At 41.4% G+C, this 27715-nt stretch overlaps 1 protein-coding gene across 1 annotated transcript in view; it reads right to left on the reverse strand.

Annotated features, from left to right (window-relative positions):
* TMEM184A (transmembrane protein 184A) overlaps window positions 1-27715 on the reverse strand; it is an 86503-nt gene that overhangs the window by 17348 nt on the left and 41440 nt on the right. Inside the window, exons 2-5 of the mRNA XM_089682335.1 lie at window positions 20485-20750; window positions 11945-12110; window positions 9752-9842; window positions 5108-5183 (exon numbers count right to left, since the gene is read on the reverse strand). Of these exons, the coding sequence (XP_089538461.1) occupies window positions 5108-5183; window positions 9752-9842; window positions 11945-12110; window positions 20485-20750 (599 nt within the window). The remainder of the gene's footprint in view (window positions 1-5107; window positions 5184-9751; window positions 9843-11944; window positions 12111-20484; window positions 20751-27715) is intronic.

Genomic DNA, 27715 nt, shown 5'->3' on the forward strand with positions numbered 1-27715 from the left:
TATGTTGTAATAGCAAACATGTAGTATACTTGCTTGAATGCCCCTGCTCCAAGCAGTATGTAGGCCGCACCACAAGAAGGCTACGTGATCGGCTCAGGGAGCACATCAATAACATTAAAAAGGGTTTTAAAGACCATTCTCTCTCATTACATTTTAGACGTCAGCATGGGAGAGACCCCTCCCTTTTGAAATTCATTGGAATCGACATTGTTGTCCCCCATTGGAGGGGCACTCATAAAACCCGGGCTGTGTCGCAGCTAGAGACTAGGTACATCTGCCAGCTAGATACTTTACATCCACGTGGCCTAAACGTCGAACTAGACGTAAACTGCTTTATTGACAATAGCTGAACTCAAAGGGGTCAACCCCTCTCCCCCCCCCCCCCTCCTTTTTTCCCCATCTTATGTCTTTTATGTTTTTTATGCAATTTTCTGTTTTATGTGATTATGGTTCATACTATGTATAACTTTGTTGTGGTACATGTAGTCACTGGCCCATGTCATGATCATTGCTATTATTATTATTATTATTTTTTCCATAACCTATTCTTCATGTGTGATCCCCCTTTTTTTGCTCCGTTTTGCTCCTTTTTAGCGGGATCTTTTATTTATTTCTGATTCTTCAATACAATTTTTTCGTTTTACCAATACCATATTGTTAGTATAATTAACTCATTTTGCTGCTATTGGAACTATGAGTGTATTGGCACTTTACTACGACGATAATGCGTCCTTTTATCTGGCATATTTTCATGATATTGTCCTTGGTTGCATTATACCTTCCCCTTTTACCTGTTCCATCATTTACTAATGATATGACATATCTTTTTGTATTAATGATGTATCGGTTCTATTGTTGTATTACCCGTTGTCCCTCCTGTTAATCCCGGATTGACGCATATACTTCTGAGAGCTACGACAAAATGGCGCCTGGCTACTGCGCATGCGCCTTTTGGCCTATTTAGCTCTGATTGGCACGCCACGGCGTACACCGGTTCTTTCCTCTGAGGATGTGCTTGGCACGTAACGCGTAAGGAGGAACCTGCGCACGCCTTGACGCCACGCCGTCGGAGCACTGGGGAGCTCCGGCGGCCACTACATCTGACAGGACGGTTAGTCCTGTTCCGCCTCTATTGCTAGTTTTCATGTTTATTCACTAGCGGTGTGCATTTTCACATATTCTCTGGATGCATCCTGTTTTATTTAATAAATGCTTTTTAAATGTACCTCACCATGGGCTTTTCTTTTTATGAGGAGTATCTCCTCCTAGATGCCGCTGATATGAAGTGAAGGAGTGGTGTTTCTCTTTGGTGGAGCTGTGACTGCTTCCTTGTTGTCTTGTGGAACGATTGCTTCCTTGATCTGGGGATCTTCACTGATCCGGGGATTGCATCTACCTCTGTTCCCTGACTACATCTTCAAACTCCATCTCTACCGCAGTATATACATCTTTGATCAGTGTATATGGGCATTTGAAGTCGTCCTTCTTTTTTTGAGACTTTTTTGGCCTAGGGCCTTCCCCTTCCCCCCTCCCTCATATTTTTGCGGACTCATTTTTATTGACTTTATGTGCGTTTATTTTATTTTGTTTTTTGTTTTCTTTAGCGCTGCACTTTACTTTTACATTTTTTAAATTGGTTAAGAGGAATGAGGCGATGAGACACACACAAAAAAAAAAAAAAAAATGTATCGGGGAGTCTGGGACATCGATATCTAGTATTACTTTGCAGAGCTGTCTTAATGCTTGGCACCCCTGGGTAGTGCCCAGGGGCCCCAGGTGCATAGGGGCCCCATAAAAACCTTGTCGGGACAGTCACGCTTTTTACTAACCTGTCCCAAGATGGCCTGGACAATGTCACAGAACCTGTACTGTGCCCTCCTGACTTTCCCTGTACTGTGCCCTCTGTGTTGATAACTCTTTGATTTGTGGCATGTTTTCTTATTGTTTAAAATCATATGTATTGAGTACTAATAAATATATGCTTAATTCTATCAACTACTTATACTTTACCTCTTGAGAGTAGGTGTGTAAAATGGGGCAGGCTGCTAGGGGCCCAGTGCATTACTTTGCCCAGGGGTCTATGATGCTATTAAGACGGTCCTGTTACTTTGATTTGGGTTCTAATGTCTATGCAGAATGGACACAGCTTAGGGAATTCCCACCAGATGTGTAAAAAGGTAGCACAAATGATTTAAAGTTTTGATTGGCATGTACCTTTACAAATCAGACAGGGCCATGGGGGAAAGGGGGGGTGCAGATGCCACCTGAGGCAGCCATTTTTTGGTGCACCTGCACCAAAACAACCAATGAAACTGTAATGCCCAGGGGCTGGCTGACCATACACAGGGCTGAACATGCATTGGGGATGGGGTGTCCGATTTGGACACTCCAGCTTCAGTGCACATTCCCCACTGTGCCTCCATGAGTGCTGCCCACTTAACTTGGGAAATATAAAAACGCTCAATTTTAAGAGAGCTGATTTTCCAAGGCTGAGAGCTGTTCTCCAGGACTTAGACTAGGAGGGAATATCGGCATCAATGAACACAACACAGAAGTAGAAGTTCTTCAAAAAGACTGTATGTGAACACTCTGCAAAGTATATTGCCATGGGCAATAGTTTAAAAGGCTAAAAATCAAACCTATGTGGCTTACAGCCAAAGTTACAAAAGCTATAGATAATAAGAAAAGAGCTTTTTTTAAATATAAAAATGAAGGAACGCTATCATCGTTTAAACATTACAAAGAATATAACATAATATGCTAAAAGGAAATAAAGGCCGCAAAAATTGAAAAAAAAAAAAAAGGACAGATTGCACAAGATAGCAGGACAAACCCACAAAAATTCTTCAAATACATTAATAGTAAGAAGGTCCAGCCCGAGCATGTAGGCCCTTTACAAAATAATCTAGAGAGGGTGACTGGGGACAAAGAGAAGGCAAATTTATTAAATACCTTCTTCAGCTCTGTGTATACTAAGGAGCATGGGGGAGCTTTTGTCCATAATGGGCATGGTATTGACACAGCCCCAGATGATCCACATTGGCTCACAATTAATATGGCCCATAAATATTGAGACAGAATAAAGGTGAATAAAGCACCTGGACAGTATGGCATACACCCATAGGTCCTTAAAGAATTGAGCTCTGTCATTTCAAAGCCATTGTTTTCGAATTTTTAGGGACTCTTTAATGACTGGCATAGTACCACTGGATTGGCGTAAGGCCAATGTGGTGCCAATATTTAAAAAGGGGTCAAAATCTTTACCAAGTAATTATGGACCAGTTAGTTTAACTTCTATAGTTGGGAAGATACTGGAGAGTTTAATAAAAGACCACATAGATGAGTTATTGCTGGTAAAAAATGTTTTAAGCAACAGACAGCATGGATTCATGAAACAAATCTGATTTCTTTTCATGAGGAGGTGAGCAAAACCTTGGACAGAGGGGTGGCTGTGGACGTGATATACTTGGATTTTGCAAAAGCATTTGACACAGTTCCCCACACACGGCTAATGTACAAGGTAAACTCTACAGGCTTGGAAAAATCCGTATGTAAATGGATAGAAAACTGGCTAAAAGATGGTATTCAGAGAGTAGTGGTTAATGAGTCATACTCTGAATGGTCTAGGGTTGACAGTGGTGTACCCCAAGGTTCAGTGTTGGGACCCTTACTTTTTAATATATTTATAAACAATATAGGGTCTGGGATTAAAAATACCATTTCAGTCTTTGCAGATGACACCAAGCTGTCCAGTGGAATAACGTCCTTACAGGATGTCTTCAACTTACAAGCCGACCTCAATGCACTGTTTAATTGGGCAACTATGTGGCAAATGAGGTTTAATGTGATAAATGTAAGGTTATGCACTTGGGGGCTAAGAATATGCAAGCATCATACATACTAGGGGGGGTACAACTGGGGAAATCAATGGTGGAGAAGGATCTGGGGGTTCTGGTAAATCACAAGCTTAATAATGGCATGCAATGCCAAGCTGTGGTTTCTAAAAAGCGAGCAAAATCCTCTTTTGTATTAAAAGAGGTATAGACGTCAGAGAGAGAGATATCATATTACCCCGGTACAAATCATTAGTAATACCTCATCTGGAATATGCAGTTCAGTTTTGGGCACCAATTCACAAAAAGAACATTGGGGAACTGGAGAAAGTACAGAGAAGGGCAACCAAACTGATACGAGGCATGGAGGAGATCAGCCATGAGGAAAGATTAGAGGAACTGAATTTATTCTCTCTTGAGAAGAGGAGATTAAGGGGGGATATGATCAACATGTATAAATACATCAGTGGTTCATATAGTGAACTTGGTGTAGTTATTCACCTTGAGGTCATCACAGAGGACAAGGGGGCACTATTTACATCTGGAGGAAAAGAAGTTTAAATCTCCAGTCATGGAAAGGTTTCTTCACAGTAAAAGAGCTGTGAAAATGTGGAATAGACTCCCTCAAGAGTTGGTTCAGCTCAGTGGATTGCGTTAAAAAGGCCTGGATTCTTTCTTAGGTACACAGAATATAACTGGATACTAACATTTATAGGTAAAGTTGATCCAGGGAATATTCGATTGCCTCTCAGGGGATTAGGAAGGAATTTTTTTTTTGCAGGAGCAAATTGGATTATGCTTTGCTGGTTTTTTTGCCTTCCTCTGGATCAACTGTGGGTGTAACTGTATCCAACTATGTAACTATTTAACTTGCCCTCATAAGCAGCACAGCCCTGAAAGCAGCATCACTCTAATTAGACTCAGGATCCTTCTGTGTCATAACTCCTGCCTGGAACAACATAACCGCTGTACTGCTACTTCTGTTGGCTCAGTAGACAAAATCTAGTAAGGGAGCTCATATGGGATGGGGCAGACACTTACCAAGAGAAATTTAAATTTTTTCACATGTATCTCTCAGATCCATGGTGGCATGAATAAAGTATGATTCGGTTCCACAGAAATGTTTGAAATCTTTTTAAAATCATGATGGCATTGGATTAGATCTCCTTTTTAAAAGTATGTAGTGGAGTCTGTTAATATCACAGTGTATGTATTCACACCATATTCATTTAAATGCTCCTTATCCTAAGAGTTCTAAAGACTATGCCACTTACCTGCTTACAGAAACGGAGAAAGCCAATGGAATAGGACATCCCCTGCAGACAGCACGTTCCATAGAAACAGCTGGATCTGAAAAGGGAAAAACATTATAAGATGAAATCATGCGAAAGAACTGATTGCATTATATTGAGCACATTAAATTAGAAATATGTTATTTTGGTTCATATACATTTAAAAGGAGGGACCTATATTCAATTTCCACTAGGAGCAGCAGATTTTTTTTCGAATACATTAGAGCGCTCTTCAGTTCCAGTTTTGGGATGCTGAATACAGATTTTAATGGAAATGTTGAATGTCACTTTAAACAAATGGCTAACGCCCTTTAAACAAGTTTCAAGAATAGATGAATCTTAAGTGGGCAATACATAATGAGTCCATAGATTCCCCCATCTATGCTACACAGCATGGCTGGACAAACGTCCCGCTCAGGGGCGGACTGACAACTCATGGGGCCCCTGGGCAATAGGGGATCATGGGGCCCCTGTGTCCTTGCCCAAACAAAAAAGCCTATGAAAAAGGTACCAGGGGCATCTCAATGAACCCTCTACTGACCCCAGGCCGTGACAGAGTTTCCAAATGGTCAGTCCGCCCCTGGTCCCGCTGCCAGCTAATGGATTCTGACAGTTGGCACTCACAGCTGTCAGAATGCCTGAACATTGGCTGCAGCTGATTGGCTACAGTCACTATTTGGCCAGCATTTTTTCCATCCAGCTCCATCAAGTTTTACTAGCTGCATAGTGTCAGCAGGGCCACTCATGACTTGAATTTCAACCGTATCACAGGAATGAACTTAAATTTGAGCAGTGAAATCCTGCTAGAGAGTTGTTTAAATTGACAATCCATCAAGATCTGTGTTTAACATCTCTAAACTGGAGCTGAATGGAGAGAACTTAGCAAATACTGTAAAATTGTGCTGCATATGTTGCCCTTTAGACAAATCATTGACAAGCTAAAGAGTGAGCTTTATACACATAGCCCCATGTAAAGGTCAACTGCTTCTTTTTAAATATTCCTGTCTGAAGGCCTAGGCAATTGATCATGTGATTAAAAACAAAGAACAGAAAAATCAGTGCAAATAATTCCCCAGAATCAAAGTGCCAGAGAGAAAAATAAAGGCACATATTAAAGTTCAATGTATGTGAGTTCACATAGCACTAGGATATGCTCTTGTAGCTGTAGCAGGCTCTGGGTAAGACACAATGAAAAAGAAAAAAAAAAAAAAAAAAAAAAAGAGTCTCTACGCCTATGCTTGAGAAGGGAGTGCGCTTGCTGTCCATTGACTTTGCGCATGCTCCGAAGCGCTTTGCATTGCATACTGGTCCTCTCCACGTCATCACGCTGATGAAGATGTTGCGCACTAAGGTGCGTTCCATCGCCCATCTACTGAGAGAGAGACACACAAGCCAACCGGCTCCCTCCATCCACAGTCTCCGTAAACGAGGATCGCGGCCCACCCAGCGAGGACTTCTCCTGACACTTAATCATGGATGAGCCTTTTTAAACTTTCACCATGTGAGTTTTATTATTCTATTGTTCCTCAAATAAATGTCCTTTTACTGCACGTAGAGGTGCTTTTTCTTTTTAAATTGATCATGTGATCTCTGAAGGGTGAGATGAGAGTTAAGAATAGCTAATCCCCTCTTTAAAATTGTGTGTGTATGACTAAACATGCAGGCCTTCAGACAGGTGAGCAGCACCGAGGGTAGCTTGAAGCAGCACGGTCTCCAGGAAATAGTATTTCGTCCTATTTATTACTCTGTTTATGCATCCCACAAAGACTGGTAATATTTTATGTGTACTTGTTGCCACACGTGTGACACATATGTGCTGTAGCAAAAGGTTGGACTTTTAATGCCCACATGCAGCACATATGGGGCAGTACAGTGGCTAAATGGTTAGCCCTTCCGTCTGGCAGTACTAGGGTTGGTTCGAATCCCAACCACGGCACCACCTGCCTGGAGTTTGCATGTTCTCCCTGTCCCTGCGTGGTTTTTCTCCCACACTCCAAAGACATGCTGGTAGGTTATTGGCTCCTGTCTAAATTGGCCCTCGCATGTGTATGTATGAATGTAAGTTAGGGACCTTAGATTGTACGCCCCTTGAGGGTTAGCGCTTTTTAAATTTAAATAGAAGTACCTGAAATAAATATGCATCACTGGGTAAATGATGTTTCCGTGCAGAAAGCACACTCACAGAGGCCAAACTGTCAGCTCTCGGCTCCCACTAACAACTGCTAGCTGGTGGGACCAGCACCCAATCATGTGACCACTCTAACAGTCAATCACAGTGGTCACATGATTGCCAATCCTTCTTTCCCCCTGGGCATTCAGAACCTTTTAAGGAACATTTAGAAGTGTTAATACCTAAGCAGTACCCTATGAAAAAAAAGAAAAATACCCTTTGTTTTTAATTCCAACTTAAAAATGGCACTTGCTGGTTTGGGAGTGTGCCTGCAGCCTCATAGTTGTATATCTGCTGTGTGAGATCTAAGGCACTGCTGCCTCCCACTCAAGTCTCAGGTTTAGAGTAAGATTTGGTGATGTCACTACTGTGCTCCTTAGTATTCTCCTTCCTGGAGGCTCTTGCATGATGAAGCAAAATCCTACCTCTAGGAAGATGGCTGCCTCCATAAAGAGACAGAGTGCTGAACAAGCTACAGTCAGCAATGGGGTAAAGATCAGCTGCAGGAAGACCAGAGGCAATACTGGCGACTAGTCCTTCTAGCCTTTTGTATTTAGGCACAGTTTGCAGAGTTCATTCCCTCGTTACATTTGAGTGTGGATCCACTTTAACCCTATGTTCACACCTATACAGTTTGCGTTTGACCCGTTTCTGCGTTGCGTTTTTTATGCGTTTGTTTCTTTTTCTTGTTGCTAGCCAGAATTAAAACGCAAACATATCAAAAACGTGGCAAAAACAAACTACATGCTTTTCTGCAGCGTTTCCATTGAAGTCTATAGAACCAAAAATGCTACTTTTTGTGTTCAAAAAAGTCTCATAGGAAATCATGTTAAATGGACTGTAGTGCGTTTCTGAAAAACGCTGCAGAAACCGCTTAGGTGTGAACCTAGAGTAAATCTTAGAAACCAGAATACAGTTTTGCAAGTAATGTGATTCAGCCATGACTGTCAACCATTACTTAATCCCTCTTGTGAGGAGGCAACCTGTCTTCTAGATGTCGAGAACTTACACCAGCCTTTCTCAACCTTTCTAGCATGGAGGAACCCTTGAAATATCTGTCTGGTCTCAGGGAACCCCTGATAATTATTTTATCCACAGCTCAGTGTTTCAACAGTGTGATGGTCAAAAGTAAGAATGTTCTTTATATTTAGGGTCAGTAGGAAGAATCCCCCTTTACAGATCGTTAAAAAGATCCCTGGTGTCAGTAGATACTCATATAAGAAGGCAGAAGTTTTATTGCTCAAGGAACTCTTAGCCCCGGTTCACACTGATGCGGTGCGGAATTCAGCACCGCACCCAGTTCATGTGAACCGCTGCGGGTGTGTATGTTAAGTTAACAACACCCCGAAAGCGGTCCACAAAACGCGGTGCGATGTGCAGAATCAGATCGCATAGGTGTGAATACCCATGCGATCCGATTCTAGTGTGGACCAAAAAAAGGGTCCTGCAGGTTTTTTTGGTGCGGGTGCGGTGCGATTAGAGCCATATAAAATGTATGGCTCCAACTGCACTGCACACAAATCACATGTGATTTGCACAGGAATCCTTTGCGAATTACATGCGATATACTGCACTGCATATATGTGAACCCAGGCTAAGCAACCTCTGGAGAAACCCTAGCAGAGAAAGGCTGGCTTAAACCGTCAGTGTTAGCGAATGGTTAGCAAGTGGCACTAATCACAGTAGGCACACACAACAAGGAACCCCACTGTGGGCCTCATGTTGGCAAATGACAAAGGCAAGCCAAAGATGAATTTATTTTCTCTCTTTCAACCAAGGATGTTAGAATCCCCCATCAACACATTCAGTGTTAATGGGGGCAGAGGTGGACTGACAACTCATGGGGCTCCCGGGCAACAGGGGATCATAGAGCCCCCGTGTCCTCACCAACACCCAAAAAAGCCTGTGAAAAAGCCAATGAAAGGTACCAGGGGCATCTCATGGGGCCCCCTACTGACCCGGGCCCTCGGGCAGTGCCTGAGTGTTGGAATGGTCTGTCTGCCCATGGATGGGGAATGCCTACTGCAGTGTTATTGTATTTTGCTGGTGGTGTTGTGCACATGGAGCTTTCCCAGCCAACAGAATACAATGATTACTGCTAGCGGCCACGGGCAGTAATCAAATGCAAAAATTTGACAGGCTGGTCGTACCAAAGTCAAATCAATGTTTCGACTTTGGTACAAATCGACCTGTATGTAGATGTATGCGCAAACTGTTGGCACTATATAAATCCTGTATAATAATAATAATGTATCCGCGCTGAACTGGCCGAGATTCATTCAATCTATGGCCAGCAAAAGACCGCTTTACTACTTTGCCAAACATTACTGAACAAAAGGCTTGCGTGTAAGCCTACATTGGGGACACTGTACAGTAAGCCCCCCTGTGCAGAGAACATTGTGATATTATGTATTCCAATAGGATGCTCCCCCATAAACAAATGAAATCCCTCTCACTTTACTGGCTTCCCACGAATCTCCGCCATAATCGAACTCTCCCCACCAAGGTACTCAAAGCAAAGGCTGAGGAAGCTGTAGATGACAAATGCTGTTGGAAAGAATAAATATAAGTAGTGAGATAAAACAAGATAAGAAGTAATATAACACACCAAGCAACAAAATCAATCAAAATGTTATTTTAAATCTATGAAACCAATCTCACTACATTTAGACATCCTAACACCATTATGAAGACAGTTTCCAAGAGAAGCTTGGAATATATTAGTACAGTGAAGGAAATAAGTATTTGATCCTCTGCTGATTTTGAATGTTTGCCCACTCACAAAGAAATGATCAGTCTAAAAATCGAAAGGTAGGTGTATTGTAACACTGAGAGACAGAATAGCAACAAAAAATTCAAAAGGAATGCATGTCTAACAAAAGATGCACTGATTTGCATGTTAATGAGTGAAATAAGTATTTAATCTACTATCATTATTTATTTATTTCAGGTTCTTATATAGCGCTGCCAATTGACGTAGCGCTTTACACATATATATTGTACATTCACATCAGTCCCTAACCCTCAAGGAGCGTACAATCTAAGGTCCCTAACTTACATTCATACATACATATATAAGGGCAATTTTTTAGACAGGATCCAATTAACCTACCAGCATGTCCTTGGAGTGTGGGAGGAAACCGAAGTACCCGGAGGAAACCCACGCAGGCACAGGGAGAACATGCAAACTCCAGGCAGATGGTGCCGTGGCTGGGATTCAAACCAACGACCCTGGTACTGCCAGGCGGAAGTGCTAACCATTTAGCCACTGTGCTGCCCTATCATTCAGCAGGATTTCTGGCTACCAGGTGTCTTTCACACAGGTAACAAGCTGCGATTAGAAGCTGTCTCTTAAAGGGAGTGCTGCTAATCTCATTTTGTTAACTGTATAAAAAACACCTGTTCACAGGAGCAATCAAACAATTAGATTCAAAACTCTCCACCATGGCAAAGACCAAAGAGCTGCCCAAGGATGTCAGGGACAAGATAGTAGACCTACACAGGGCTGGACTGGGCTACCAAACCCATACCATTCGATTTTTAGACTGACCATGTCTTTGTGAGTGGGCAAACATTCAAAATCAACAGGGGATCAAATACTTATTTCCTTCACTGTATATATTCAAACAAAGCTGAGCTCTGGGTCTAAAAAAGACACAGCTTAATGCTGCTCTGTTTTTATTAAAAGATAATTAGGTGTCATTTTCAAATGCAAACAGAGTAAGTATCCAAACTTGACTTGGGATCAGCCATTTGCAATCTCTTATACATCAGTGCTCAGACGGAGACGTAGCAAAAGTAGCTGCTTTGCACATGCTAATAGAAGGAGAGAGCAGAGTGACAAAGAGATGAGCTCATCAGTCTGCTGCTACTCCTTTCAATGTCTAGTCAAAGTGGGTGAATGGTGAGGGTATAGGATGTTAGCTCAGATTTTCATTTTTTTTTCTTAAACAGTGAACTTAAGCTATTGAAAATTACACAAATAACTGAAATAACTTGTCACAGTGACCCCTCCCTTACTAGATGACTTTATCCAACATTTCAGTAGGTGATAGCCAGTATCCCTGAAAAAATGAGATTACTGCTGTGTTGTCTCCTTAGATAATTTACAGTGTTCTGGGAACTCTGTCATGTATTACATTTTTTTTGAAAGACAAAACTTGTATAACACAAAACAGATATAACATTTTCAGATTTAAAAAGTATAAACATTTAAAAAAAAAAAATCAATAAAAATTTCCCTTTAAAACAGCTGGCTCCCTAAAGCTGGCCATAGATGGATTGTTTTTCTTTCATTCAGCCAGCAGGCTGAACTAAAAAAAAATAAAAAAATAAATATATATATATATATATATATATATATATATATATATATATATATATATATATATAATGTGTTCTTCCTTTCCCACAAACACGGTGCTAAGACATTGTATACACAAAAACACTGCTAAGATATTGTATTCTGACCTGGGGACTCTCAGTTGTCAAAATATCCTGATCAGTGGTTGCAGGCCATTGGCTGCAGCTGCTGATCGAAAAATGTTTTCCAACATTTGATCGTTAGATTGCCCACACATAGATTTGATCCATCTATGGCCAGCTTTAGTCAAGCTTAATGCGGTTAGAGTGACATATAATTCCCTCACCTTCATAGCAATCCCTCACCGAGTCAAAGTACACATAGTACTGGTCATTGGCAATGAGTAAGAGGCTCAGCCACGAGTCAAAGGAATAGATGGGGACAATGAACAAGATCCGAATGATGTAGCGTTGCTCATTTGGGATAGTGTAATTTCTGAGGTGAACGTAGATCTGTAAGAACAAAAAAGCATTAGTAGTAGAATGGACTTACTTAAGGTGTTTCTAAAGCCAAAACTATTTCATTTTAAATTTAGACTGGATGAAGGGTTAGAATCTCGGTCATTTTTTGCCCGTGTCTTCCTGGGAAGATGTACCCACTATTTATACTGGTGGCCGTTAGACTAAAAGTGAGAGGAAAAAAAAATAGTCACAGATCATTGGTGATATCGGTCTACAAGTGGATTTCCCCTCAATTCCTGTGGTGTTGATGGTACAGGAAGTGAAGAAAAATCTCTACCATAGAACACAAACGCCAAAAACAAAACTGATGGTAAACCCCCCAAAAATGGATAGAAGGATAGAGGGAATGAAGAAAGGAGGGGAAAAAAGGACGACAAGAAGGATGAAAAGAAGGAAGGATAGAGAAAAGGAAAGAAGGAAGAAACGAAGGACAGGAAAGAAAGAAGGAAGAAATAGAGAGAAGGAAAGAAGGAAGAAACGAAGGACAGGAAAGAAAGAAGGAAGAAATAGAGAGAAGGAAAGAAGGAAGAAACGAAGGAAGGGATATGGAGAAGGAAAGAAGGAAGAAAAGAACATCTGGATTTGGAGAAGTTTACCTTCATATCATACACATTTAGTACCTTAGGTTATATGCTTTCCAGTCCAGTAGTGGGTATTGCATGTGCTTTAAAAATTATGCAGGGGTTACATTCCCAGTATTTTTAATGCGTTGTTCATGTTTTAATGTATTGTAATAAACTGGCTGAGTTTCAATTATGTGTCCTGTGTTATGCCAACAAAGTCCATTATTTGTGGGTGGCTAGTTAAAGTGTCACTAAACCCAGAACCCTGCATTCTCTCTATCTGGTCTCCCACAGTACACAGAACAAAGAAATGCAATTATTTTAGTAATCAGAAGTTAGAGCAGTTTTGTGACTTCAGAAGAGCACTGGCTAATGCTTGTAGGGGGAGTTTTCTTTCTTCTCTAGGAGGAAACACCTGACCTCTGTCTGGACAGTGCTGATTGGCCCTGTGCTAATCACATGCACTCTCCCAAGAAATAAAAATACCTCTCTAGCAGTACACACCACCTGAGCACGTGCATGTGACTACGGTTCAGTCTGTCTTATCAGTTTGACATTTGAACAAGAGGAGGGGCAGAGAAAACAGGATCAAACAGCCTTTTTACACAATGCAGAGGATTAATCCCTTTGGTTCCACATTGGGTAAAACAAGCATGCTTTTTTGCATATAGAGACTGATTTTACTGTTGCAGATTTAGTAACACTTTAAGGGGGTGGATACCACTTTTTTTAAAAAAAAAGAAAAAAAAGAAAAAAGAAAGAAAGACAAAGAAAAAAGAAAGACAAAGAAAAAAGAAAGACAAAGAAAAAAGAAAAAGAAAGAGAAAAAGAAAAAGAGAAAGAAAAAGAAAAAGAGAAAGAAAAAGAAAAAGAAAAAGAGAAAGAAAAAGAAAAGAAAGAAAAGAAAAAAAAGGAGTAAAAGAAGGAACGAGTTCACTTTAAAGACAAACTTTTTTTTTGCTGTTTGTGGAGTGGGAAAGGGTATATAGATATATACTCTGTAAAGTGATCTGTATGTGTAAAAAAAAAACAAAAAAACCACATACACACGTCACGTCATAAAAATGTAAGATATTGCAGCTAACCAGCCCAAGAAGGCCGATAGCATTGTTTGGAGTTTTTCTTAAGTCTCGTAAGATACAAAGAAACTTGGATTTCTGGCCGTATCAATAAGTATTTTCCTGTACTTGCAGAAAAATAAGAAAACAAATGCAGTCACCATATCAAAGGTCTGGTATGCTGCAATCTATTACATTGTTGTTACTGGGTGTAGACAGTAATAATATCTCACTTAGCTCACACAACCCAATGAAAGAGGAGTGTTAGAAATGGCCATGAGGAATCCGAATACGTTATCAGAAAGCAATGCCAATCAATAGGTGAGCACACAGCTAACAGGAAGAGAAGGCCGGGTAGACCCTGAGATGTCAGTACATGTAGAGCAAGGGTCACTTCCCTGATCAAACATACGAGCAGCCAGTGGCAACCAGAGATATCGCTGTAGGTATGACAACACTGGAGAAATCAGCAATAAAAGCATGTGATCTGAGCCATTCTGCCCTATTACACATGTACAGCTGCTGATAAAATGGTTAGACGATTACAGAAGCTCACAAGTGACTTAGTGCAAATGAAATTTAACAGCCGGACAGCTCTGACTCAGTGCCTCGTGCTACAATCACCCATTATCTCATATACTTTATTTTTCCCACACCAGCAGAATAGGAGCATCATGGAAAGGAAAATAGGACTAGATAAAAATAGTAAGCGAGACAAGGAAATGAAGAATTCAATGATACGATGAATTAAATTCACAGAACACAGTTGCCAACAATCTAGAATTATTTCCAGGAACAATTTGCCCTTTGATCATGGAATGCTTCGTTCACCAATCTAGAAGTTTGTGGTTTCCTACTACAGCCAGGGGCGGACTGACCATTTGGAAACTCAGGCACTGCTCGAGGGCCCGGGGTCAGTAGGGGGCCCCATGAGATGCCCCTGGTACCTTTTTCATAGGCTTTTTTGAGTTTTGGCAAGGACACAGGGGCCCCATGATCCCCTATTGCCCGGGGGCCCCATGAGTTGTCAGTCCGCCCCTGACTACGGCTTTTATATTGTAATACATTCAAAGCCTATGGTTCTCTTACAAGGAACTTCAAAAAACAAGTGTTTTAATACAAATAGTGCATTGATAAAAGAACACTTAAATACACTGATGTAGATACAGTAAGCAGAGGACATGGGACACCAAACTCTGTAAATAAGTTGTCCAAATTTTGATGTTCCCAGAGTTATCTCCGAAGTGTTACCAACTATCCCAGAGGGTAAGGTATCCCAACCATTAAAAACTTTATGAGCAATTTCCTCAAATGCCACAGCTTGCGCTGAACTTGATGGTGGTGGAAGGAATCATGCCACAATGGCCTCACTCTGACCAGGCGAATGAAGGCTCCTAGGGAAAGGATCAAGGGAAGGAGCCTGCAATGGCAAAAAAACACACCAAAAATGTTTCTCAGATGCATGTACATGCATTTTTTTTATGAGATTCCAGTGAAGTCTATGGGGCAAAATTGCACCATATCACACCAAAAAAATAAAATGCAGAATTTTCAAAAACAGATTTAGGCTCCATGCACACTAGCATTAAGCTCCTAGTAGCTGTTATCAGCATATTTTTTATGCTCCTTGAAGCTAAATAGTATTATCCTATGTGTCCATACAAACTACTTTGGACTATTAGCATTTTTTGAGCTTCAGCATCTAGGAGCAGAAAAAAAAAAAAGTTTTTGTAGAGTTTTTTTGGAGCTTTTTTCCCCAGCAGAAAAATATGTGAAACGCTCCTAAACACTGTTAGCCCCTTCACGCCTAATGGTAACAAATCTTAAAGCCGAAGCAGAATTTTGCAACTTTGACATGTTAGCAGAACTGTACATATCATCACAACTACTTTGTGCATCCAGGTGAATTAAAATTGGGCTTTCGTTTTGTGATAAATGGTAATGGATATCTCCTGATTTTTTTTTAATTATCAAAAGGTAAAACTAACCCAAAAAGTAGTAAAAAAAACCCCAAAAAACTAACTTTTTTTAACCAAATCCCGACCACCCTATAGCAGATATATTGCTACAGGATGGCAGGGGTGCGCAAAATCACGTATATATACACAAGTGACTTTGTATCTCTGGGTAGGGGGCACGCGAGGCGGCCATGGCTGTCAATCACCTGATCCCAACTGATTATTACCAAGCATTTCTGACGGGGAGGAGGACTGCTTTGTTTACTAACAGTCCTCCTTCCTGTCGGCTCGGGCACACTGCTCTGGATGGCTGTGCACAACATACAGAGCAGTGTGTTTACAGTAAAGCACCAACACACCGCCCCCTAGTAAAACACTCACAGCAAACAGTTAACCCTTTGATCGCCCCTCATGTTAACCCTTTCCTGCCCAGTGCCATTAGTACAGTTTTTTGGGTTTTTTTTTTTTTTTTTTTTTAGCACTGATCACTGTATTGGTGTCACTGGGGATGTCAGTGACATTAAGTCAGTTCCCCCCAGTGTCAGAATGCCACCGCAGTCACACTATAAGTTGCTGATTGCCGCCAATTCCAGTATCTATTCCGCCATTTGTAAACGCTATAACTTTCATGTAAACCAATTAATTTACACGTATTGGGATTTTTGTTATCAAAGAGACATGTAGCAGAATATATTTTGTCGTACATTTATGACGAAATTTGATTTAAATTTATTTAGTGGACATGTTTAATAGCAAACAGTAAAAAATAGTTTTTTTTCAAAATTGTGTGTTTTTTTATAGCGCAAAAAAAAAAAAAAAAACGCACAGGCGATCAAATACCACCAAAAGAAAGCTCAATTTATGGGAAAAAAAGGACAAATCTCATTTGGGTGCAGTGTTGCATGACTGCACAATTGTCAGTCAAAGTAACGCAGTGCTGTAATGCCAAAAAAAAAAATCTTGACAAAAAAAAAAAAAAAAAAAGTATACTGACCCTGACCTTGATCCAAAACACTAACCTTGGTACTGACCTATATCAAACCTTGGTCTAGGTATTTTTATTTTTTTTATTATTCCCTGGTCTCCTCCTCCCATGCCCGTCTCCAGGACTTCTCCAGGGCTTCCCCCATCCTCTGGAGCTCACTACCCCAATCCATCAGACTGTCACCTACTTTCCTCACCTTTAGGCGCACCCTGAAAACCCACCTCTTCAGGGAAGCTTACCCGCCCTCAGCTAACTGCTGATCTCTTTCACTCTTCTTATCACTCCATCCCCCACAGCTATTTCCTCCTGTACCACTATCCCCTCCCTCCTAGATTGTAAGCTCCAAGGAGCAGGGCCCTCAAACCCCTCGTGTATTGTACTGTCTCGTATACTGTCTCCCATTATAATGTACAGCGCTGAGCAAACTGTTGGTGCTATATAAATACTGTATAATAATAATTCTTTTTACAAACACTTCTTTCTCTCTGAAAGGACAAAGATACAATGTATCTCTCTCCTCCATTCAGAGAGAGAAAACAAGGGGGGTGGGCTTCACAGTGACTGATCACTGTGATATCCAATCAGAGGCTTTCACAGCGATCATGTGACACGGAAACCGGAGTTCCAGGTCCTGATTGTTAGAACGGCTCTCACCGACACCCAGATCTTTGTGCTGGGAGCGTGCCGCACAAAGACAGGTAGGCAAATTGGCGGCCCCACGGAAAAAAAGCCCAGTCCAGTGGGACTGCTAATTTGCATACGTTAAGCACTACTAAAACGCTCCTAACAGCTTTTTTCTAGATTGTTTTCTCTCTACATAAACTGTAAAATGCTAATAAAATGTTAACACTGCTAAATGCTCCTAAAATGCTATTACCAGCGTTTTTTGAGCTTAAAAAAAAAAACAAAAAAAAAAAAACACTAATATGCATGGAGCCTAAAATAAAATTGCAAAAAAGGGAATGTGCACCATAGGAAACGATAGGATTCCTCTTCTGCAATGTCACACCGATGAGAACGTGGGCTCACAGAATATTAGAGTTTGTATTTGAATCTGGACATAAACAGGTCATAGGTAACGAAGACCTTTTTCATTTCTCAAAGACATCATGAATAAGTAGATGCAGTCATGACCCACTCCTATCCAATACGTCATTGGCTTAGGCACCTTTATGGAGGATTCCCCTTATTTCCTTGCTGGAGAGCCTATGTCTACCCATGTACTAGGGGGGTGTAGGCCTGTGCTCCCAGCTATAAACGGACTGCCTTGGCTGTGAACAATATAGGTTACACCTTCTATGGACCATTACCAACCAAGAAAAGTCATTTAAACTGCCGGTACAGACTGCCTTCTACTTTTGGGTTGACATTCAGTCCATTCAGATGTTGATCACTGCAGATGGATGCAACTTTGTACAATCATGCCAAAAGAAATGGCCATTGAGAAATTGTTCCAGGTTTGGGCTTGATCATGGATGGCCAAATTTGAAGCTGAATGAAATCATAGTTTTGTTCCAGTGCATGGCCAACTGGAAGTATATATGAATTGCACAGTGGCTTAGTGGTAAGCACTTCCACCTGGCAGTACTAGGGTCGTTGGTTCGAATCCCAACCACGGCACCACCTGCCTGGAGTTTGCATGTTCTCCCTGTGCCTGCATGGGTTTCCTCCCACACACCAAAGACATGCAGGTAGGTTAATTGGATCCTGTCTAAATTGGCCCTAGTATATATGAATGTGAGTTAGGGACCTTAGATTGTACACCCCTTGAGGGTTAGGGACTGATGTGAATGTACAATATATATGTAAAGTGCTGCGTAAATTGACGAGGCTATATAAGTACCTGCAATAAATAAATAAATAACCCAAGAAATGGAATATATTACAGCTTTCTTTATATGTGGTAGCTGCATTATTTCCGTTTTCCATTTTCAACTAGTGATCCTGCAAGCACAACACACTTCTTGTCCTAGAGTGACAATGATCACTCACTAAAAACTTTATCTATTGGGTAGCAGGTTAAGCACCTTTGGAGAGGAAGTGTGTAAGGACTACAGAACACCTCCTACTCTCTACATCTCCATAACATAGGGGCATTGTGTGGGCCAGAGAGAAGACCTGGGTTGGTCTGGTAACATTTCTTGATTTACCACACAGTCTATGGGATGACACAGGACTTCTGGCAGGTTCAACAGGTATTTTGTTTTACACTTACCAACCAGATATAACAAAACACTTTCAGTGGTATAAAAAGAAAGGTGCTATGCCTAGATATATTCCCCACAGAGGTGGGCTGGCGGTGCTCTGGCACAACTTGAAAATGAAGATTCGGAGAGCCAGCTACTCATCTTCCCAATTGTTTAACTTTATTGAGCAAGTAAGATGAACAGGTAAAGTACTTACGCGTTTCAGCAATAAGCCTGAATCATAGCCATAGGATTGATGGCTTGCAGTTATATTGCTGTAAGCTTTTTTACCTGTACATCTTACTCACTCAAAGTTAACCGCCTCCCACACGCCATATAAGGAAATGACAGGAGGGCGGCGGCTCTCTCGTTCCGTTCATATGACGTCCTCCCACTGTAACTGCACATGCACATCCCCTGGGGCGTGCGGCAATCGGTGGTGCGCTGTGTCCCCAGGACACAGCGAATCACCTATCACAGTAAAGAGACGATGACACAGGCTCTGTCAAGTGATCAGCTGTGTCCAATCACAGCTGATTGCATGTAAAACATGAAATGTCGGTTATAGGCAGTCCTCTCCTCATGCTGACAGCACATGAGGAGAGCCAGTAAGCGGCATTCCTCAGAGGGGACATCTACACTGATCATCAGGGCACTGATGATCAGTGTAGAACCATCAATGCCACGTATCAGTGCCCATCAATGCCACGTATCAGTGCCTACCAGTGCCCATCAATGCCACGCATCAGTGCCCATCAATGCCACGTATCAGTGCCTACCAGTGCCCATCAATGCCACATATCAGTGCCCATCAATGCCACATATCAGTGCCCATCAATGCCACATATCAGTGCCCATCAATGCCACATATCAGTGCTTACCAGTGCCCATCAATGCCACATCCCAGCACCCATCAATGCCACATCCCAGCACCCATCAATGCCACATCCCAGCACCCATCAATGCCACATATCAGAGCCTACCAGTGCACATCAATGCCACATATCAGTGCCCATCAGAGCTGCCTTTCACTGCCAACTATCAGTGCCAGTCAGTGCTGCCCATCAGTGCCACCTGTCAGTGCCCACCAGTGACACCAATCAATGCCCACCAGTGACACCTAACAGTGCAGCCTATCAGTGCCCATCACAGCAGCCTCATTAGCGCACTAATTTACAACATTTTATAACAAAGTAAGAAAACTTTTTTTTACTTCTAAAATACAGTCTTTTTTAGTTTGTTTAGAAAAAAAAAAAATAAAAAACCCAGTGGTGATTCAATACCACCAAAAGAAACTACGTCTCAAAAAAAATATTTATTTTTGGGTGCAGTGTTGCATGACCGCGCAACTGTCATTCAGAGTGAGACAGCGCTGAAAGCTGAAAATTAGCCCGGGCAGGAAGGGGGTAAAAGTCCCCGGTAGGCAAGTGGTTAAACAACTGGGAAGAGGAGTAGCCGGCTCTCCGAATCGTCACTTTCAGTGGTATATTTATCAGACCAAACAAGAGAAATACATTGTTCAGTTTTAGATAGAAGTTGAGGCCCATGTTTGTAGAGTTTCTGACTCCCATCTCTTCTAGAACCATCATTATTCAGCATTTGAACGACTCCTTACCTGGTGGCAGGTCAGCAGCAGAGCAGTCCACACGAACAACCCCGAGATGCCCTGTGCGGCCGCTGTTGTGAGGAATAACTGATCTCCATCGATGGTGGTATTGGAAGCTGTCCGAAGCTGAGCAGCAGTCTCACTGTCCATACTAAATATATCCAGCGATCTGACAGGCGTAGTTTGATCCGTCGTAGGATTCAGAGTAGAATAGGACACGTTCGGATCCATCGTGGAGAATTGTTCAGCCATGCTGTTATTCATCTGTGCAGAGCCTGTCAGGGAGCAAAGGTAAAGTCAGGCTTCGCCAGGCGCTCAGGATAGTAGCTGGAGAGGATTATATATACTGTGATCATCTCACACATGGGGAGGAGTTATTGGAATCAGAAGATTAATAGGATATTCCGTCAGTAATACAACCTACTGTATGATATATATAGTATGCATCAGCATTAACCCAAAGTACACTAAAAAACAAAAACAAAAAAAAACTAAAAAAAGAATTCTGGCCCCAAGAAAATCCATAGAACGCTATTAAAGAGCTGTTGAAATCAGTAAATATAATAATGACATAAAACACACTTTGAAATAATTTTAGTCTTTCATGGTCAAATGACACTGACAGGTATATTAATAAGCAGCATCAATAGCATTTTTTTTTTACTTTTTGAGAATAGATCTGTTTATTCCAAGCGGGCTAAACATAAAAAAAAAAAAAATGATTCCTCCATCCACAAAAACAAGGTGGATGGAGGAATCCTCCCCTCCAGGTCATTATATTCCAACAGAGGGAATCTCCATTGTCAGGCTACACTGATCGGTGGCTGCAGCCAACATTGTGTAAACAGCCCAGGTCTCTCTCCTGTCAGCAAGGACATTATGCACAGCAGAGAAATACAAAGCATTATGTCTCCATAGTAAAACACAGCACATATTATAAAACACGCACAGCACACAGTTAACCCTTTGATTGCCCCAGATGTTAACCCCTTCCTGCCCAGTGTCATTAGTACAGCGTCAGTGCTTCTTATTAGCCTTGATCATTGTATTAATGTCACTGGGGATGTCAGTGGCAGTTAGTTCCCACTCAGTGTCAGAATGCCCGCCGCAGTCCTGCAGACCCGCTATAAGTCACTGATCGCCGCCATTACTAGTATTAAAATGTAAAAAAAAAAAAATTCCAGTGTATATATATACACAGCCATTTGTAGGTGCTATAACGTTCACCTAAACTAATTATTATTATTATACACTTATTGGGATTTTTTTTTTTAGCAAAGACGTGTAGCAGAATACATTTTGGCCTAAATTTATGAAGAAAGTTAAATTTTTTTTTTACTGGATATGTTTTATAAGAAAAAGTAAAAAATAGGTTTTGTTTTTCAACATTGTCGGTCTTTTTTGTTTAAACATTCACAGAAATTTTCCAACATACCTGTAACGATCGACTTTTGTTTAGTAGGGATGGCCACACATGGATTGAAATTTGGCTGGTCCCTGCTGATCCCACTGAACTTCAATCCATCTATGAATAGCTTTAGGTAATTTTCACATGGAAATCCAGTTTTTAAAGAATACTCAATCATGTGCAAGGAAAAAAATAAATAAATAAAAAAGGAAAAAACAAAAAAACAAAAAACACAAACAGCATTTTAGCTTGCACATGATTGGATGATGAAAGTCAGCAAAGCTTCCTCTCATTCACGAAGGTGAGGGAACATTTCCTTACAGAATGCAAATCGCCTTGCAAAGTGAGCAACTTATTTGCCCTTATTATATCAAGCCCATTAAATTCCTCCAGTCTTTCCTAATATGTTTTATATCTCAGGCTTTGCCCAATTTTTGTTGACTTTTTATGGACTCTATGGATTCTGAATTATCAATATCTTTTTGTATGCATCTCCAGAACCTTCAGGGATAACAACTCTTAACTAAAGTTAAATCTAAAATGCAGACCAAAGCCCCGTATACACGATACGAAAAATTTAGCGGAACCACTGATCGAACGATTTTCTCTTCGTTGATGAGCAGGATGTTTTAACCGATAATATTGTGAACGAAAAAATCCGGTGAACAATTTTGTTGTTTCACATACGAACGACCGATTTTCTATGCGGTGGTATGTCGTACGAAAAAAATCTATCAAGCGCTAACATGCATGAGCGGAAACAGAAGGTGCCCCAGATATTTATGTCCAAGAAATCTTCGTAAAACACGAACAAAAAATCCAAATGTTAAAAGTAGATTGGCCTAATGAGATCATGAAACCGGAATTCTGCAGATTATATTTTATGTATCACTATTTATGTATATAGGTCATGTAATAAACTATATTATACTCATTGCTGGGAATTGTTGTGTATATCGCTTGTTCTGGCCGGAAGGGCGTGGCTACAAGGTCACACACACACCGCATCACTTCCACGTGTACGGACGACATCAACACTACATATTGCTCGACGAACGATTTTTTTTAGATTGGTTAATGTGGGCCACGATTTTGACCAACGAACAAATGCCTCTCGGTTGTCGGATGACCGATCGGTCGTTTTTCTAATCGTGTATTCCCACCTTTTTTATGCTTTAGTAAATCTGTAAACCAAGTAACTCTTCTCATCACAATTGAAGAGACGTGATCATGTTGTCTAGAATCTGATACTCGAAAAAGCAAGATTATGCCATCGACATGGTGTGTGTGCATTAGAACAGAAGTGTTTATTGTATTACGGGTTTATTTTCTAGTTCACACCAAACCAACATCCCAAACACCAAAGCTGGGTACACATGGTCCAAATATCGACCAGTTCAGCAGCAACCAGCTACCATCTGGACCATGCATACAGCTGTCTTTCCAACACAAGCTGGTCTAAGGACCAGCTTTTGTCAAAGGACCATGCCAGAAAACCATCATCTGATCAGTGCTGGCAGTCATTGGCTGCCAGCGCTGGTTGGTGTGGTCCGGCAGGGGGGATAGGGGTTGGGGCGTACCCCTTTCAGAACACAATAGCAGAGCGGGAGAGATCGCTACACTAACATTGCTTCGTTAACACAACGATTCCTCAGTATTTTTTCGTTCGTCCCGCTGGATTAAATGAAGATAAAAAAAAAAGTGTGCACAAGGCTTAAGTGTTGACTAAGAAAGGTCAGGGGCGCCTATATTTTTCTAACCAAAAAGGGCTTTGAGGTCAAAGGGATTGAGAGTTTCATAAATATGAACCAATGGTTTGGAAGATTGGTTTATGGAACCAGTCTAGCAATCTGGATAAGACAGATGCAGCATATTAGAGGGGTGATATCTGGATACCGTCCCCACCTTTAAATTTACGTACAGCATAGTCTGGGTACACAAATAATAAGCCCCATATAGAAGGTCATTAAAAGCTTTTTTGCAGTGTCTGGTAGAAAGAAGGAATTGGCATAATTTGGAACGTGTATAGAAACCTTGTGTGATTCCTAAGGCAAGTGATCATAATTCTTAAGGTATGCGTTTTTGTAGGCAAGGTGGGTAGTATAGAACATATAGCTGGGTGAGATCAGGGCTGTTGTTAGAAACCACAGGGCCCCATACAGCCAACTTAACAGGGCCCTCCACTCCAAGAAAAACTGTTTACTATGCTTTAAATTTATGATTTAACACAGTGAGTGATCGGTCATTGTGTTCCTTCAGGCTGGTAAATGTGACTTATTTACCAGACCCTTCCCCCACCCCTGAAGGATCCTATTATGTGCTTGCAGCTGCTGGTGGTAAGGAGAGGAGGGAAGTCGGAAGCAGGGGCGGACTGACAACTCATGGGGCCCCCGGGCAATAGGGGATCATGGGGCCCCTATGTCCTTGCCCAAACTCAAAAAAGCCTATGAAAAAGGTACCAGGGGCATCTCATGGGGCCCCCTACTGACCCCGGGCCCTCGGGCAGTGCCCGAGTTTCCAAATGGTCAGTCCGCCCCTGGTCAGAACCACTGCAAGGTTGGGGGACACAAAGGGGAAACTGGCAGGGTGAAAAGTATGGTGCACAGGTAGGATGATGGGTGCAGGTGCAATTACTGGAACTGATCCCCTGTATGGCTTACTCTGCAGCAGCTGAAAGCAAGCAGAAAGGAAATTAGAAGAAGCCAGATTTCAGCTGCTGCAGGGAGAGCCATACAGGGGATCAGTTCCAGTAACTGCCCCTACCACCATACCGATCACCCTCCCTGCCCACATCCGATTCACCCAGCTGCCTGGACCCCATACAGGAGGACTGGTGGTACCCCCTTATCCATGGCCCTGGGTGAGATCTACAGTATATGGACCCTAAAGTAATATAGGAAGTGTGGACATTTTTTTAAAGATGAAATTCTGGAAGAGTGTCTTGTTGGGGTGATAAGGATACAGTCAAACTTCTGATTTGGAGCAACTCCCTATGAAATTGCTAAATGAACCAAAACCCTTCAATCCAATAATGAAGAAAGGCTTTCTGCGCTGATACTGAGAGCAGGCATGAGGGTGTGTGGAATGTTTGTGCATGGATTACAAAAAATTGTTTTCAGGGTATTATCACATGCTTCTCATCCCTGCACAAAGCCTCACTTGGTCCTGGTGGATTGTTTGTGGAAGATTTGGTTGCAGTTGGTTGGCTATTATTTTGTAAAAAAGTTTAAGGTCGACTCCTACGAGGGAGAGCGGGCGATAATTTGAACTGAGGGAGTAATCTTTATCTGGTTTGGGGATTAGGGAGAGGTGAGCCTTCAAAGCTTTGGGTGGGGAAGAGGTTTTCATCTGAAAAAGAATGGAAGACCTCGAAAAGAAAAAAAAGTTGTAGATTGTAGGTGTGAATCCCTGTCAGGATTTTTTAAACTGAACTCAAAGCAGATATACAGTCACCAACCACTTTATTAGGTACACCTTGCTGGAGCCAAGGACATATCTCCTACACCATTACACCACCACCAGTCTGGACCGTTGATACAAGACAGGATGGATCCATGCTTTCATGTTTACACCAAAATTCTGAACCTACTATCTGAATGTCACAGCTGTATTCGAATGCCCATTCTCCTCTGACATCAACAATGCATTTTCATCCAGACAACTGCCACTCACTGGATATTTTCTCTTTTTTGGACCATTCTCTGTAAACCCTAAAGATAGTTGTGCATGAAAATCCCAGTAGATTAGCAGTTTTTTAAAATACTCTGACCAGTCCGCCTGATACCAACAAGCATGCCACGTTCAAAGTCACTTAAAGTGTTACTAAACCCACAACAGTAAAATCAGTCTGTATGTGCAGTAAAGCATGCTTGTTATACTCACTGTGGAACCTAAGGGGTTAATCTTCTGCATTGCGTAAACATGCTGTTTGACCTTGACTTCTCTGATCCTCCCCTTCTTCCAGTGTTCCCTCTTATCCCCTGATAAAACATATCAAGCGGAGTCACTCTGCACATGCTCAGTTTGGTGTGTATTGCTAGAGAGGCTTTTTTTTTTGCTGGGGAGTGTGCATGTGATCAGCACAGGGCCAATCATCACTGTCCAGACAGAAGTCAAGGGTCATGCATCTTCCTAGAGCAGAACGAAAACTCCTACAAGCTTTAACATGATTTAAAATCAGTCTGTATATGCAGTAAAGAATGCTTGTTATACTCACTAAGGAACATAAGGGGTTAATCCCCTGCATTGTGAAAAAAAGCCGGTCTGATCCTGATTTCTCTGATCCTTCCCTTCTTCCACAGTCCCCCATCCATCTGCTGATAGAACACAGCCTTGGGGGCAAGCTGCACATGCTCAGTTTGGTATGTATTGCTAGAGTTTTTTTTTTCCCTTGAGAGATTGCATGTGATCAGCACTGTCCAGACAGAAGGTCAGAGGTCATGCAGCCTCATAGGACAATCAGGGGAGAATGAAAACTCCTCCTACATGCTTTAACCAGTGCTCTGCTGGACACTTACAGAAGTCACACGACTGCTCTAACTGCTCATGAGAAACGGTATTAACAGTTTATATTTACTAAAATAATTGAATTTCTGTGTTCTGTGTGGGACAAGATATAGTGAATGCAGGGTCATGGGTTTAACAATTTAAATCCCTTTTCTATCCCATTCTGATGCTCAACTTGAACTTCAGCAAGTCATCTCCACCATATCTACATGCCTAAATGCATTGAGTTGCTGCCATGTGATTGGCTGATTAACAATTTCTGTTACCAAGCAATTGAACCGGTGTATCCAATAAAGTGGCTAGTGGGTGTAAAATGACACACATGAATGTAACTCTCTTCATCACAACATTGTGTATGTATAACCAAAATGTTTTGCTTTAGATTTGGATAGAGCAGGGAAGGGTTAACTCCCCTATCATGACAATTTTTGTTGTCTATGCCCTGTTAGGGAGATTTCCCTTTGCTTCCAGTCTTGGAGATGCAACAGGAAATGAGATGAAATCTCCCCAATGAGGAATTCTTTCCTTAAGATATCTGTCACTAGAACATGTGTACCCAATGGAAGATTTCCCCTCATCATTTGCTCCCATGACAATTCTAAAATTAAGGATCTCCATTTACTTTGTCACAGTGACATTGGTCACCTAGAGAAAATGAGAGGTGAATCTCCCCAGTGGGGACAGAGACAGCAAAAAAAATTGGACAGAGGGTTTAAGGCTCCATGTACACTGCAGCTGATAAACTCATGTTTAGGAGCTTTTCTGCATTTTTTTCAGCAGCCCCTGAACTCTCCCTAATGTTTCCCTATGTATCCATGTACACTGTCATTTACAGTTGTTTACAGGCAGTTGAGTTTACAGTCTTTTTTTGACTGTAACAAACTTGCACTCAGGAGTAGATTTTACCAGCGTTTCAAATGCCAGTAAACACGTGTAAACGCGTTTATAAGCGTTTGGAAAATTTAACTCTTCGATTTCCAGATGCTGTCCAGAGCCTTTTTTCATCATGAAAAATGCATGCAAATGTTTTCCCAGTATTCAAATGGACCTGGTACACCATACTTTGAGGTTTCGCATGAAAGAAAATATGATAGACACTGCTGCAATCATTTCTGCACAGAAATGAGTTGGAACACATCCAAACACCACAAAAAAAACAAAACAAAAAAAGAAGACAGCTAATCTCAGCAAATACTGCTCTCTCTTCTGCTCTTTTCTATTTCTCTCAAAATGTCTGAAATAGTTAATTTTCTTTACTGTTTTTCAGTGCATTCTGGGCATTTTGGAAGGTCTCCTGATGTTATCTTTAAAAAACACTTCTAAACG

Source organism: Staurois parvus, unplaced genomic scaffold, assembly GCF_062004578.1.
Source record: "Staurois parvus isolate SC_StPar_1 unplaced genomic scaffold, SC_StPar_1.0 ptg000018l, whole genome shotgun sequence".
NCBI classification, from domain to species: domain Eukaryota; kingdom Metazoa; phylum Chordata; class Amphibia; order Anura; family Ranidae; genus Staurois; species Staurois parvus.